The sequence below is a fragment of the Canis aureus genome, chromosome 4 (genome assembly GCF_053574225.1).
Source record: "Canis aureus isolate CA01 chromosome 4, VMU_Caureus_v.1.0, whole genome shotgun sequence".
NCBI lineage: Eukaryota > Metazoa > Chordata > Mammalia > Carnivora > Canidae > Canis > Canis aureus.
Window position 1 is genome coordinate 28,645,790 of NC_135614.1, and position 16,141 is coordinate 28,661,930.

The window sequence follows — 16,141 nt, forward strand, 5'->3', positions numbered from 1 at the left end:
GTTGAGACACATAACTGAACAGTTTTAATTTGGGGGCCTATTGATCAAACATAAAGGAGACCAATGCTTTTGTCATTAATAAACCTCCTGGTCTACATTAAAAGGAGGATAAAATATGAACCGAGAAGCAGGTTTGCCAAATGGAATGGCTGCAAATGTTTTCCAGCAAAGTTTATCACCTGGCATCATACTCTGATTTAGTAGGTCTTGCCAAGATAAACACAGAAATGTGGACAGACTGATGGGGGACTGGGTTGGGGTGGTGGTAATGGGGAGGGGGAGTGGAGGAAGCTGGGTTTCTTGATGGGAAAATGCTTTTGGACTTGGAGCAAGGTACCAAGGTGGGCAGGGAGGCCACGTGCAGATTTAAAGGCAAGCCAGATGGAGAGAAGTTCCCCCCAAATTACCCAACCCCAAAACCAAGAACACCAAAACAAACTCTAAGGGATCTAGCAGTAGCAGCAGCACAGCCTCATCGCGCTGAGCAATTTAGAAAGTGAAGGAAGGAGGAGAAGTAGGGAAGGAAGAGGAGGGAAAAGGGGAGGAAAAAAAAAAAAAAGCAAAACAAACTAAATAAAACCACAAACAGAACAATATAAATAAAAATAAACAAACCAATAACAGAATAAAATTTGTAACTCCTTTTTTTTTAATTTCACAAAAGTTTTCACAAGGACAACGTTATAGAAGAAAACCCCCAGCAGTGGCTAGGTCATGCAGAACCATTAATTGTCATACCTTGGCCCATTCTATTCATCCTTGTTGCACTTTAGAGAGAGAAGTAAGCTATGTGAGTTTTACAATGCTTTTAAACTGTCATATTTCCTGTTGAGCACTTTAACTGGCACATTCTTATAGGTATAAATGTTCTATGGGCACAACTTGATAACCTCCTTTGCAAAGAATGCATGAAAAGCTCTTCATGATCCCAAACTGGGGCCTATGTGTGTGTATATATATACATATATACACACACACACATATATACATATAGTATACATATATATGTGTGTGTATATATATAGAGATATATATAGTTCTATATAAAAAGATAGATAATTATACATAATATAGAAATTGATATATAGGGACAAAAATAATTTGAAAAAATTGTTCCACTCATCGGGCTTTTTAATATACATGTATACATTTTTCCCCCACCCCATTCCTGGTCTGAATACTGCACTGCCCTGTCTTTGGTATGGGGGGCAGAGGTTCAGACTGAGCCTCACCACTCTGTCAGTAAAAGTGCTTGTCAACTCACACAGCAAGCAAACCTCCAAAACTATCATGCTTGGGGGGAGAGGGGATCCAAAATCTAAACTCAAAGCATTCACCATAAAAACACCTTTTTAGAGATGGTATAGCTGTGGCACCTTTCTCCTCCCCTCCACCCCTATTCGGCTCGATGGAATTTTTTAAAGGAGACATTTCAAATAGGTATACACCAGCCCAGGGCTAGTCCACAAGCACAAGAATTTGGTTGTGGTGGAGTCTGCTGATTTGTAGGAACTACTGCACTGCCTAAAGCCTGATTCGCATGCATAAGACATCTGACAACTGGATATTGAAAAAGGGATTCTTCTACCTTTCCTCTCATGCTTACTAACTTAAAAAAAGAAGAAGAAGAAGAAGAAGAAGAAGAAGAAGAAGAAGAAGAAGAAGAAGAAGAAGAAGAAGGAAAACAGAAGAAAAAAATAATTGTACCAAAATGTGTTTGGCTTACTGTTGCACGCTTCTTCTCCCCACCCCGTGACGACAAGGAGCGGTTCGCCGTAGTTGTCATTCGCCTTCCTAAGTGAATTGGCTATGTTCAAGAAACTGGGGAGGAGGAATTTTTCCACCAGCTCTCAGCTTTGGGACAGCCAGCACCATGCAGCTGTGCCAGCAGTTTGGGGTGGTAGCTGGCTTTTGTCTTTGTTGAGTCAACTGTGGCTCGATCCCCCTATCTTCTGATTTATTTAGCATGTCGGCTCCTAGAAAAACATGCTCTGCTGCTGGGTTTATCTTCCTCACACTCTACCACGGCCCCAGCCCTTGCTCCTACCTGGCATTGGGGCCCTAGCTAATCAAACAAAGGGGAGTTAAAAAGGTCCCCTGAGAATGCATGGAAAAATACTCGCTCTTTCCTGAGCATTATTTATTCTGTACATAAGGTAAGTAATTCACCTTTTAAAAGATGTAAAAGTCCCAGGAAGGCAGTTTTTAATGACTTACATCTGATATTTATGATACATATGGCTTTTCATCCCAAATGTCAAAAGTGAAAGAAAAAAAATAGCTAGTCATATGGCATAAGGAGACAGAATAACAATTTAATATGCAATCAAACCTCTGTTCACTTAGATTAAATGACTAGAATTTGATACATCCACGAATAGGACACTATTCTTTCCTCCACAGTAAGGGTAGAAATGTTCATAGGAACTCCCAGAGGAAGCTAGCTAGCTCTGAGACAAAAAAGGCCTTGGTGAGTAAAAAAAAAATCGCGCATGTTCTGTTATAAAAGCAGGTGCTTAATAATCATCTACGCAAATGGCAAAAGCCTTTTAAATGCTTTGTGAGACTTCAGCCCAGAGAGTGGAAAAACAATCGATATGTTTTTGTTGCTTTTTGGTTGCTCGTTTCAAATACATGTGTATGTATATATGAGAAAAAAAAAAAAAGAAAGGAAGAAAGGAAAACAATAACAAAACCAAAACCCGGAGCACCCTGATAATCCTGATAAATCAGAACAAACTTTTCTTCTACATTAACTAAACTTGCTTTGCATAACTGACATCGATCACAAGGGCTCTCTCCTACTCTGCAAACTCCTTCCTGCAGTGAGCTATTTATGTCTGGAGCATGCCTTTGGGTTATTTTTCCCCTAGAATCATAAATAACTTTTGGTCCTTCTGCTTATTTGCTGTTGTGCTCAAGGGTTTTATGGTGGTGAAATAAAAATGACAACCACATGCACACTATCATACATATGCAAATATGTGTAAAAAAAAGGGAGGAGACTACAGGGGCAAAGGGGGAAAGTTACTGTTGGAAACACCCACTGGGGAACATGAGTGGCGGATACAGTTTCACACACGGTGGCAGTGGATACACATATCAGAGGCGCTCTTCCTGCACGTACTTCTGTTTGTCTCGGGACTCCCGGGACTTGGGTCGGTTCTGTCGGTTTGCCGTGGACGGGATGGAGTGCACGGAGGAGCTCTTCTTGCTGGAGGACTGGGACGAGTGGGAGGAATGGGAGAGGCTGGCCCGGGACTGGCCGGCGTTGTGGTCAAACTGCATCAAGCAGAAGATCAGGTCTGTCGGCACGAGCTCAAACTCGTAAGGGGGGTTGGTGATGACATACCTGGGCAGGAAAGCAAAGGGGTCACAGGTGAGGATAACTGCGGGCATAGTTCACCTGTCTCTGAACCTATAGGATCCTCTGGTCTTGCAGAGGACCTGGAAGATGGGCTTCTAGCTGGTTCAAGGCCCTAAGTATTATCTTCCAAGCTGATGCTCGGGACAGGAGGCCAGACACGAGCCCCGGTAGAGATGCAGAATTAGTGCCGGTGATGGGAGAACAAAACCGCGCTTCCTATGGCCTATGAGCCCCTTTCCATTCACTATCAAGTTCACTTCTGATCCTGAGTAGCCCAAATGCATGCAGGAGGTTCATGGACTGTACTGCACCTTTCATTCTAGAGTGTTCTGAACAATCCCAGACACATATCGCAGGGTCTTTGTTTCCCATGATCTCACTTCTTAGTCCTTTCTCACTCTTTACCATTTAGAAAATCAACTCTGGTGGGGATTTTTCTAAATGAAAGAAGAAAAAGGACCTCCCTGCCTCTGTCTATGCTAGCCTTCCTTTAACTGTTCCCAATTCCATCCGGTTAACACCAGACACTTAAAAAAAAAAAAAAAAATCACTGTTTCTTCCATAGTAGTACATGTCAAGGTGGGTCCTAAGCCAGACATACCAACATCACCTGGGAACTTAAAATGCAAATTCTTAAGCAACTTCACTCTAGATCTATGGAGTCAGATGCACTGGGGGTGGGGTCCAGTGATTTGTGTTTGGACAAACTGTGCAAGTGATTCTCCAGCCTCGCTAAACTTTGAGAACTCGCTGGTTCTCAAAGCAATTCATCTCAACTCTGGCTATACCCTATATCTCTGTGCATTAAAAAATTATCTATGTTTTCAATCTAGACCAACTAAGTCAGAGAAATAAGAATATTTTTACAAAGCTGGTGACTCTGATGGGCAAACAGAGCTGAGAAATATTCAACTCTATAGCATTGTTTCTTGAGGTATATCATGCAAACACACTGGTTTTGGTAATTCTATAATGCACTTTTAATTTGCGGCTGCTATGAATTTATTTTAATGCAATTAGAAAAATATAACTAGTACACATAAACTGCTATTTTTTTCTGCTTAAGGTGATAATACATGATTTTCTCAAAGTAAATATATAAAAGTTTAAAAAGTAAGTCCAGGGATCCCTGGATGGCGCAGCAGTTTGGCGCCTGCCTTTGGCCCAGGGCGCGATCCTGGAGACCCTGGATCGAATCCCACGTCGGGCTCCCGGTGCATGGAGCCTGCTTCTCCCTCTGCCTGTGTCTCTGCCTCTCTCTCTCTCTCTCTCTCTCTGTGACTATCATAAATAAATAAAAATTAAAAAAATAAAAAGTAAGTCCATTAAAATATATTTAGTAAAAATATGGGCATCTAGGATATGGCAAAGGAACCATCTATCTTAAACACTAGCAATATGAAATATCTATTACTACCAACAGAATAATCCCTGCAGCTGGATTTTAGAGGAGACACTCTTATTCAGCAACTAATCTATAAAACTTGAATTCTTTACAGCTTCTATGGGTAATTAAAGAAAAACATCTCCCATGACCTCCAAACTCAGTGTTGGATTTAATGTGGGTAGAGTCATTTGCATGTTGAGAGCATATACATGGACCTCTGCCTGTACAGTGGGGGATAGGAGAGGATATTTCTGTCTCTGCATTTGGGTTGGGTTAGCAGCGTGGAAATATACTCACCTCTTCGTGCATTGGCTGGGGGTGCTGAGGTGAGCATCTCTCAGCCGGTAAATTCCAAAACAAAGCATATTATATGTTTTCAGAGCTTTGCAGAACAGATCACCATAACAACCACCATCCTGGGAGACAAGAAAAGAACAGAGAGCAACACTTTTATTTGTCTGGAAGTAGAGGTCCAGGGGGGAACAGAGCCTTCTCATGAAAGCTTGTTTTGGGGTCTCCTGAATTGGAGGGTCTGTTCCAAAGGACCAAGGATAAAGAAGTCACTGTGATTAACTGCCTCCATCCAATACTGGTAATTTTCAGGGATCAGATAATGATGGGGTTCTCCTCTGGTTCTCTCCAGTTTTCTATCTGTAGCAATGAGAACCCTAAAGAGAGTGTGACTCTCCCTCATTTGAAGTGAGGGTGTAAAGCCCGAAGGTCTCAGATGCATGTTTGGCTGAGAAGAAACCAGCTTTGCGAAATGGTGATTATGTTTAGCCCCAGCTCGGCTGTAATCACTGTGATCTGACCGTGTTGTCAAAACTGCTCGAGTGATAATTAAAATCACTGCTAGGAGAAAAGACCCCACCAGGTACTATGGTGACAGACTCTTTCAGGGAAAGGACTGTGTGAAAAGCACTATTTACAGACCTCAGAGATGGCACTGGTGGAAGAGAATGTGTTTCCCCAGGAGGCTGAGAGCTGCAGGCTGAATAAGTGGGATTCACAGTCCCTAATCAGTTCACGGTCACCTTCCAAGGGTCTGGGGCCTGATGTGGAATGTGAAAGCAAATCCGTGCACTTGGAAATGCTGGTTTCATGCAGCCAGGTGAATTCAGGTGGGCGTTAGTACAGGAAGGGCCCTGAAGAATGGCTTCTTTGGGAATAAGAGGCTGCCTTTGTCCTTCCTGTCATTGGAATTTCCACATGTGCATCGTATGACAAAACACAAATGGGGCCAAATCTTACTGATATTTAAAGTCTTTATCCTTTTAAAGTGCATAAGTGCATAAGTCAATGATAGATGAAAGGGGACACTAGCTATGGAAGCCACCTTTCAAAAAAACCCAGTCTAACAAAGGTACTTGCCCATAACCACACCAAAATATGGTGCAAGTCAACATCAGGGTTTCAGAAGAAATAGAGACAGTGACCCTTTCCCTGGGCAACACTACTGTTTGTGCAATAGCTTTATTGGTTCCCAAGACTTGTGGCTCTCCACCCCTTGAACAGATCTGTGGAGGTGGTAGGGCCATGAATAAGGGTCAAGAGTGCATACTTTTGCTAAAGTATGTGAACCCAGCTGGTGCATGGGGCCCAAAGGGAGGCACTGGTCATACCCTCTGTGGCAGGGAAAGCATGAGGAAGAGTGACTGGGTCCAGCCTCAGAAATGTGAGGGCCTAGATCTGGAATTAGGGACATTAAAGGATCCACATGAGATGCTATTTGTTTGACCAGTGGCTCTAGATGTATGTAACTACCAGTGGTGTTTAAAAACTTCCAAGGCCACAGTCATACCTAGATATAAAAACTTAGAATCCCGGGAATTGGGCATGGCCATCAATGGTTTTTAAAAGCTCCTCATGTGCTATGAACGTGCCTTTGGGGTGAAGTAGCCCTGAGGCATGCCAAGACTGTGTGGAAAGGGGATCCCCACCTTGGTTGCATGCTCTAATCACCTGATGCCTCCTAGCTCATGGTAGGAGTTTCCCAGGGGAGTAAGTCCACAGGCTCTGAAGCCAGCATTCCTGGTGCAAATTCCTGATTGGGACAATCCTCAGTCTTTCTGAGCCTCAGTTTCCTTAGAGTATGTCAAAGGATTGCCATTGGAATAAAAATGAATGACTAGGTAAAGCATAGTGCCTGCTATGCAATAAACCATAAACATCATAGTTATTTTACCACAGAAGACAGAAAAGACAGGTGCCTAGCTCCTCACTGTCTGGCACCCAGTTCACTCAGGCCAAGCTATTCCTAACCAGCGGGTTCTGCTCCATGGACTTACCCCCAAGTCCGCAAAGGGCCCATCCAGTAGCGCTAACTGGGCCACACGGCAGCGGTCCCTATTGGCCAGCGTCTGGGGGGTGCTGTAGCCCCCTCGAAGTGCATTCTCCTCAGCAATCAGAGCCTCCAGCTCTGGTGTGGCTCCTCCGGTCACCAGGGTCCGGATGAGGGTAAGGATATTGTCATTGAAGTATGTCTGGGGAGAGAGTTGGGGGAAAAAAGTCCTTTAAGCAAACACCCTAAAGTCACGACAACAGACATCCAAATTACAACTTTCCTTGGTATCTCCTGTTTAAAGTTTTGGCCTTTCTTTTCAAATAATTTTATGTGGGAAGTGAAAAGACAGCAGCCTCAATTATTCCATTCTTCTCTCTCCTACTTGGTTCTTCCAGGAGAGTCTGACTTTTAAAAACCAATTCAGGGAACTTTCATTAAAGGGCTGAAGTCTAAATGGCTGGTGTTTACCATAATTGGTGTTAGTAGGGATGCAAATACTGCTTCCCCTCCTTAAGTCCCACATGTCTACTGAGAGACTTTGGACTTGTGACACAAAATGCAGCCTGCCCAGGCTGCTAATCCAAGTACGACTACCTCTGAGGTCCTGTCAGCCTCTGCCAGGATGTCGCCTTCCCCAAAATGGTAAAACTTCCTTCGGCATTGGAAAGGGATGCCAAGAGTGTCATTAAGGCCACATGTCACCAATTTATTTTATTACATGCTTTGATGATAATCTAACTCAGAAGTCTCTATCAATTAAATATGTCAGATAAAATAATGAGGAGGAGGATGTCCTGGTACGTGCACTTTTGGTTTTATTTTTTTAAGTGATCTCAATATAGCATACTAGAAAAGTTTCCCTCTGAGGCAAATATAGCATATTAGAGAAGTTTCCCTCTATGTATACATTTGTCTCACACCTGAAACATAACAGACCTGTCAGGAACAAAACAATGGGAGTTTAAAAATATTAATAGGGTGTCAAATAAAAGAGCTCAAAAAGACACTTGTCACCCAGACTAATTTGAGAAAAATCTCAAGTAAGAGTCTATGTTCCATTTTCCAGGGTAAGAAGAAATCAAGCAGGCAAAATGAAATGAAACCAGAGTTTGCCTGTGGCTTCTGAGGGCGTATGGACTTTGGGGAGTCGGTTAGGAAACACAGCTGCATTTCACCCCAGCATTTTCTCAGATAGTTTACCTGGCAAAATGTAGTGGGGAATAAACCAGGTAAGGATGAGTTCTCTCATCCTGTGTAGCCATCACTAGTTCTTTGTCTCAGGGGTTGACTACTCAGTCTAGGCTTTGATCTTCTTAACCGTAAAATAAGCACAGTCATTAAGATCAAGTTCATATGCAAAGAATTCCATGAGAACTTCTGGGACACCTGGGTGGCTCAGTGGTTGAGCAGCTGCCCAAATTGGCTCAGGTTGTGACCCCTGGGTCCTGGGATTGAGTTCTGCATCAGGCTCTCCGCAGGGAGCCTGCTTCTCCCTCTCCCTGTGTCTTTGCCTCTCTCTGTGTGTGTGTCTCTCATAAATAAGTAAATAAAATCTTTAAAAAAAAGGAAAAAAAGAATTCCATGAGGACTTCAGAGTTCAGATGATAGCTGCTCATGGATGAGGCAAGATTCACTTTCCTCATTGAAATACTGGTGAAACACCCAAAGTGATAGAACATTCCAACAGCAAAGGAGACTAGGAATGTTACCGAGAAGGATTCAGACCCTAAGGAGAATGAAGGTATCCTCCACCAGAGCTCAGATGTGCCCTGAGGCACAGAAGCAGCACAAGGACAAGTACTGGACGAACTGCTGCTGGCCTGGACATGGGATAAGACTGAGTCAGGCGGTGGATGTAATGCTGGCTTCACCTCTCAGAAGCTGTGTGACCCTGGAAAGTTATTTGTCATTTTTGTGCTTCAGTTTTGTTATCTGTAAAATGTAATAACAGAGTGGTTAAAAGCAAAACAGAACTAACACACTTGAGCCACGTAGAACAGTGCTTGGTGCACAGCAAGTGCTGACAGATACTTCCAGCCTGGTATCAGAGACTCAGAGCTTTTGCTAGGGAGAGGAACAGTCCTCTCATCCTCAGCCTTTCCTTTAAAAAAAAAAAAAAAATCCTTGATGTTTGGGGTGAAGGGTGGGCAAACCAAAGCCATGTATTTCACCCTTGAGTTTGTACTTCTCACTCTGCCTCCATTGGAAGACCCTGTTTGGACTCAGGAATGACAGGGCAAAGGTCACCAGTACACTGTATCCTGGGATGGGGCAGGAGTAGCGAGAGGAGCCTCTGGAGGTATGTTCCTGTTCTGGGGCACATCTACAAGCATTTCCAACGTTTTCCATTTCCAGATCCTCTTCGCTACAGTCAGATAACACATCATGAGAAGCAGGAGACTCCTCCCTAGCCCTGTGGCACATTAAATATGTGAGTGCTGGGCATGGAAACGTGACAAGGACCTTTGTGCTCTAATTACCCATTTAGATCAAGACCAAGGGGAGGAATTTAACAGCTTGCCAAGTGGGCACAGAATAGTCATGACCTTGTACACTGAACTCTGTTTTTCAGTACAGAGAAATAAAAAGAGCCAGTATAAATATTTTTTATAAGGGAACCATAGTATTTAAGATATAAAGGAAAAGCATCATTTTGCATCATTTTGACTGATTAGTTACTGGAAGAAGTAGAAGAAAAAGTTAGAAGCATCTGTTTTGGAATCAAATAAAATTTTTCAAAATATTGTGTCTATAAGAAGTAAAAGATGAGACTATAAGAAAGCTGACTTCATACAACTCACCCATTTTTTTATGCAAGATATTAAAATTAAAATGGATGTGATTAGAGATAACTAAAAGAATCCAATATGCTTTCATGATAAACACATTCGACAAACTAGGAATAAAGGGGAATTTCTTTAGCCTGATAAAGGGCATGTATCAAAAACCCAAAGTTAACAGCAGACTTAGTGAAAGACTGAATGCTTTCCCCTTAGAATCAGCAACAAAACAAGGAAGTCTGCTCTCACCATTTCTATTTCAACACAGCACTGAGGGCTCTAGCCAAGGCTAGAAAGAAATGACTATCCATATCAGAAAGAAAGAAGTACAGAGAACATGATGTTATATATAGAAAATTCTAAGTTATCTATTAAAATTCAATTATAGATATAAATGTGTTCAGCAAGTTTGCAAGTACAAAATCAATATACAAAAATATTATTTATATACCTACACACTTGCAATGAACAATACAAGAATAAAATTAAGAAATTCCTTTTATAATAGCATCACTAAGAAGAACTACTTAAGAAGAGATTTAACCAAGGAAGTACAAGACTGGTACACTTAAAACTACAAAATATTGTTGAAAGATATTAAAGAGAATCTAAATAATAGAAAGGTATCTCATCTTTATGGATTGGAAGTCTTAATATTATTAAGACAGTAGTATTCCCCCAAACAATATACAGATTCAGTACGATCTCTGTCAAAACCCCCAAAACCATATAGACATGGAAAAGCTAATTCCAAAATTCATATGAAGGGTGCCTGAGTGTCTCAGTTGGTTAAGTGTCTGCCTTTAGCTCAGGTCATGATCTCAGGGTCCTGGGATCCAGCTCTGTGTTGCACTCCCTGCTGAGCAGAGAGTCTGCTTCTCCCTCTCCCTCCTCTCCTCCCTCTGCTTGTGCTCTCTCTCTCTTTCAAATAAATAAATAAAATCTCTTAAAAAATAAAAACAAAATAAAATTCATATAAAATTGCAAGCCCAGGGTAGCCCAGGTGGCTCAGTGGTTTAGTGCTGCCTTCAGTCCAGGGTGTGATCCTGGAGACCCGGGATCAAGTCCCATGTTGGGCTCCCTGCATGGGGCCTGCTTCTCTCTCTGCCTGTGTCTCTGCCTCTCTCTCTCTCTCTGTGTCTTTCATGAAAAAATAAAATCTAAAAAAAAATTGCAGGCACTCCAAATAACCCAGCAATCTAAAATAGATGAAGTTGGAGGACTCATACTTCTTGATGTCAAAACACACTACAATGCTACTATAATCAAGACAGTGTAATATTGACATAAGGACAGACATGGAACTGAACTGACAGTCCAGAAAGAAACTCATATGCATTTGGTCAATTGATTTTGGCAAGGGTGCCAAGATCATTCCATAGAGAAAGAAGATAGTCTCTTAAACAAATGAAGCTATAATTCTTAGACTTCTACATTCAGAAGAATAAAGTTGGACCCCTACCTCACACCATATGCAAAAATTAATTCAAAATAGATCAAAGATCTAAATGTAAGAGCTAAAACTATGAAACAGGAGAAAACATAGGGTAAGTTGTCATAACCTTTGATTTGAAAATGGATTCTTAAATATGATACACAAAGCAACCCCCATATATCTGATAAAGTCTAGTATCCAGAATATATATGTATAATATACATATATAGTCTTCTTTTTATTTATTTATTCATGAGAGACACAGAGAGAGAGAGAGAGAGAGAGAGAGGCAGAGACACAGGCAGAGGGAGAAGCAGGCTCCATACCGAGAGCCCGATGTGAGACTCGATCCTGGGTCTCCAGGATCATGCTCCAGGCCAAAGGCAGTGCTAAACCGCTGAGCCACCCAGGCTGCCCCATATATAATCTTATGTAAGATTTTATATATATCTTTTATATACATATATAAAATCTTACAACCCAACAACATAAATACAAATAACCCAGTTTTAAAAATGGACAAAAAACTTAAATCAACATCTCTCAAAAAAAAAAAAAAGATATACAAATGGCCAACAAAATAAAAAGAAAATGAAAAGATGCCTGACATCACTAGTTATCAGGAAAATGCAAATTAAAAAACCATGATGAGATACCTCTTCACACTCACTAGGATGGCTACAATCAAAAAGACAAATCATAAGAGTTGATGAGGATGTAGAGAAATTGCACCATAACACTCTGCTGGTGGGAATATAAAATGATACCACCACTTCAAGAAACAGTTTAGCAGTTCCTTATACGGTTAGACAGAGATATATAACTCAGCAATTCTACTTCTATATATAGATCCAAGAAAAACTAAAAGAAATTATGTCCATATGAAAACTTCTATACAGATGTTTATAGCAACATTATTCATAATAGCTAAAAATGGAAATAGTCCAAATGTCTATCACCTAATGTATGCATAAATAAAATGTGCTATATCTATGCATGAATATTATTCAGCTATACAAATATTATTCATACCACAAAAAGGTATGAAGTACTAATATGTGTTCCAACATGAATGAACCTTGAAAACATTATGTTAAGTGAAATAAGTCAGTCACAAGAGACTACATATTGTATGATTCCACTTTTATGAAATGTCTAGAAGAGGCAAATCTATAAATATAGGTGGTAGATTAATAGTTGCATAAGGCTGAGGGAGGGAGATGGAGGTTAGTGGGAGTTGCCAAAAGGTATGGAAGGTTTTTTTTTTTGAGGCAATAAGAATGTTCTAAAATTGACTGTGGTGATGGTTGTACATACTTGTGATCATGCTAAAAATTGCAGGATTGAACACTTCAAGTGGGAGAATTGCATGATTATTAATTATATCTCAGTAAATGTTTTAAAACAAAAGAGAAATCATTAAAAGGTAACTAAACTTATAATGGCCAGACTTTTACCCATTAAGAAGCAATAGTTAACAATAGTGTATTGGACACTGAAAAATTTAGGTGGGTAGATCTCATGTGAAGTGTTCTTACCAAAACAACAAAAAAAAGGGGCACTATGTTATAGAACTAAAAATCACATATACACAAAATCAGTGATGTGGAAGTAAAAGTAAGAAGTTGGCTGAAACTACATGGAAAAATATGTAGAGTGGTTTCTTCCTTCCTTCCTTTCTTTCTTTCTTTCTTTCTTTCTTTCTTTCTTTCTTTCTTTCTTTCTTTCTTCTTTCTTTCTGTCTTTTATGAGAAGGCTGGTAGATATTGAAGAAAGACAACAGAAGTCAAATTGATAAATAGCAAGTGTTCACAAGTTAATGCTATAAACAAAATTTGAGCAGGTAAAAATGAATAAGGAAGCAAGGAAACAAATGAGCACAACCTGCCCTGAGCTGAATGATGTACCAAGGATGTGGATTGAAATGGCTCACCAAGTAAGTGCTGCCAACATTTAAATCTGTACCAGGTGAATATTTAAATATAAAATATTAAATGAAGGCAAAATATGGCCTAACACAAGGCTGTAAGGGAAAAAAAGTACAAGATCAGGTTAGCCAGAGACTTCTCTAGAAGATTTAAGAACAATATCAACTGAGTTTTGAAAGGACACATTTATTCCGATAATTCTAACGTGCATCTAGGTTACCAATCATTTGTGAAGGCAATAGAAATATTTTTAAAAAAACAGAAATATTTTTGAATCTCTGTGTACCTAAGTATTTATTGATTTACTTCATTAAAAAAAATACTCAGGAACAGAAATTGGTATCCTTGAGGTCATTTTAAACTTTTAGAAATTAATAAATGAGCAAATTTTTAAAAATATTGGATAAATATACCAAAACATGGAGTTTAAGAGATGGTTGTATATTTTACTACTAAACTAAATGCAAATGTCAGAAGTAATTCTTGAAATAAAAAAATGACACAAAATTATTTGTTAATAGTAATATTAATTTATTTTTAGAAGTCAGATAAATGAGGTAGGAGAGAGAAGGATGATATAAAGGCATGTAAATTCCTCCATCTTATAGAATGGCGACTCAAGAACTAAATTTTTCTAGATAATAATGCTTAAAAAATATACTTTCAAACATATTTATAGAATGGTAAACACTAAATGGAATAAAAAATAGAATATAGTTTACACATCACTAGAGAAAATAAGCATACAAAAATATAGCCTGTATACCCAAAGATGGATACTAAAAGACACAATTATAGAGGCATGTATAAAGTGTAATGCAAAATTATAGCATTATATGTTAATAACTAAACATAAATGAGCTAAGGGATTTTATTCAATCGCAAAGGTTCTTAGACTTATTCAAAAGCCAAAATGAAACTCAGACTCTGATATTTTCAGAGAGAAATAGGAAAAAGCAAAACAAAACAGGCATAGAAAACTATATTTCAAGGGAAAAAATTTAAATATTACATTAAGCAAGTTAGCTTTGTATTGATAGTTAAAATTTACAATAAAGATATAACCTATTTATGCACAAAATAATACAACTGAAATATAGAAAGTAAAACTAATTAGCAATGAGCATAAAATAAATGTGCTGAGGGTGATATGTAAAATATCACTGTGTTTCTAGCTACCATAGCTTAAACAGACCAAACTATGCGAAAATTAAGGATATAATAAAAGAGATTTAGTAGATGTGTGCTAAACTTTGCAACATTTTTAGATAGCTTTCAAACAATAATTACCAAAAAATAATCAATGGCTCAAAGTATAAGCTCAAGGTATAAGCTCTAGAGTGCATTTAGAAAATTAAGATAATAGTAGAAATAGAATAAATATCCCAACATCTCTAAGTTTAAAAGAAGGGTATTCTAAAACCTAACTGCAGGTCAAGATGGAAATCAAACTTAGAATATAGAGTATTTAAGAATTAACTATTTGAAAAATGGCATATAAAAATGTCATGGATTGAGGCCAAAGCTACAGAAACAAATTCAGAGCCTTAAATGATTTTCTTATTAAGCACAAAAGAATCTCAATAAATAATGCTAAGCATTAAAAGAATTGTCTTTTATTGTTCTTTTTTATCTTAGAAAAGCAGAGGGATGCAATAATAAAGGATCAATTAATGAAATCACAAAAGGATATTTATTGAATTGACAAATATAAGAAATAATTCTTCAAAAAAAATGAACGAGATTGTGACAAACATAACTAAAAAATAAAATTAGAAATAAGAAAGAGAATATAGTGTCCTATGTGTTTAAGAATTAACACTCCTATTCTGGAAGCTCTCTTTAATATCATAGTTCCTGGTCATGCATAAGAACAGATACTGTTGTTCAAGGGAAAGCAAAGTAATCATTATCCACAGACATAGAAGATAATTAGGAAAAAATAAAAAAAGAAAAATGTCATGTTCCTTAACAGGTAAAGTGGATGTTATAATGTCATATTTTCTGGTAAAAGATTTTTATGTTTGATATATGCCTAATCACGGATGCAACTGGACTTTTGAATTTATTTTGTTATTTTATTTTAATTAATTAATTAATTAATTAATTAATTAATTAATTAATTAATTAATTAATGTATAGCATGTTCAAGTGGGGGGTGGGGGTGGCAGATGGGCAGAGAGACTCTACACAAGCTCCATGCTTAGCCCAGAGCCAGACATGGGGCTCCACAAGGGGCTCTATCTCATGATCCTGAGACAAAGACCTGAACCAAAATCAAGTCAGGAAGCTTAACTGACTGAGCCACCCAGGTGCCCCTCAACTGGACTTTTTTTTTTTTTTTTCTCAAGTGGACTTTTAAAAAACTTGATACAAATATGCTAAATTTCCTCCGTAAACAGTTTATGAAATTGTCCTTCCAGGCTCCCAGGTACTATCATAAATACTAGATATTTCATAACTAAACATTGTAGACAATAGTAAAAATGAGAGAAGCTCAACCAGAATAGATTCCTGAGAACAATAGTGGAGTAGTTCTTTGTAAAATACAGGACTTGGCAAATCTGGCCCTTGGGCCAGATCCAGCCTGCCACTTGCCATCTTAAATAAATTTTTATCGGGATGCAGACATACTCATTTGTTTATAAATAGGTTTTTGTGCTATAATGACGGAAGTTAAGTACTTTCAATGGAGTCTGTATGGCTCTCAAAAAACTAAAATATTCACCATTTGGCCCTTTACAAAAAAAGTTTGCTGATCTGTTCTTTCATATGATAAGGAAAGCATCATACACCATAGGGAAAAAAATGTTTATTCTACAAATGATTTAGGGGTAACTGGCTATCTGGAAAAAATTCTTCAACAATATGGTAATGATTAAATAAATCATGATACACTTATATTACTTACATTGTCCAGATATTAATATTATGTTTTCAGAGAATATTTAATGGCACTG

The 16,141-nt window shown here is 38.7% G+C and overlaps 1 protein-coding gene across 24 annotated transcripts in view; it reads right to left on the reverse strand.

The window, feature by feature from the left end:
• KCNMA1 (potassium calcium-activated channel subfamily M alpha 1) overlaps positions 1-16,141 on the reverse strand; it is a 717,266-nt gene that overhangs the window by 13,986 nt on the left and 687,139 nt on the right. For 10 of the 24 annotated variants that reach the window (XM_077895154.1, XM_077895135.1, XM_077895134.1 and 7 more), the window contains 3 exons: positions 7,043-7,237; positions 5,052-5,170; positions 3,128-3,352 (listed from right to left, as the gene is read on the reverse strand). In XM_077895154.1, the coding sequence (XP_077751280.1) occupies positions 3,128-3,352; positions 5,052-5,170; positions 7,043-7,237 (539 nt within the window). Of the gene's footprint in view, positions 1-626; positions 3,353-5,051; positions 5,171-7,042; positions 7,238-16,141 lie in introns of those variants that run through there. The other 14 variants (XM_077895128.1, XM_077895127.1, XM_077895126.1 and 11 more) reach the window with 2 other exon arrangements.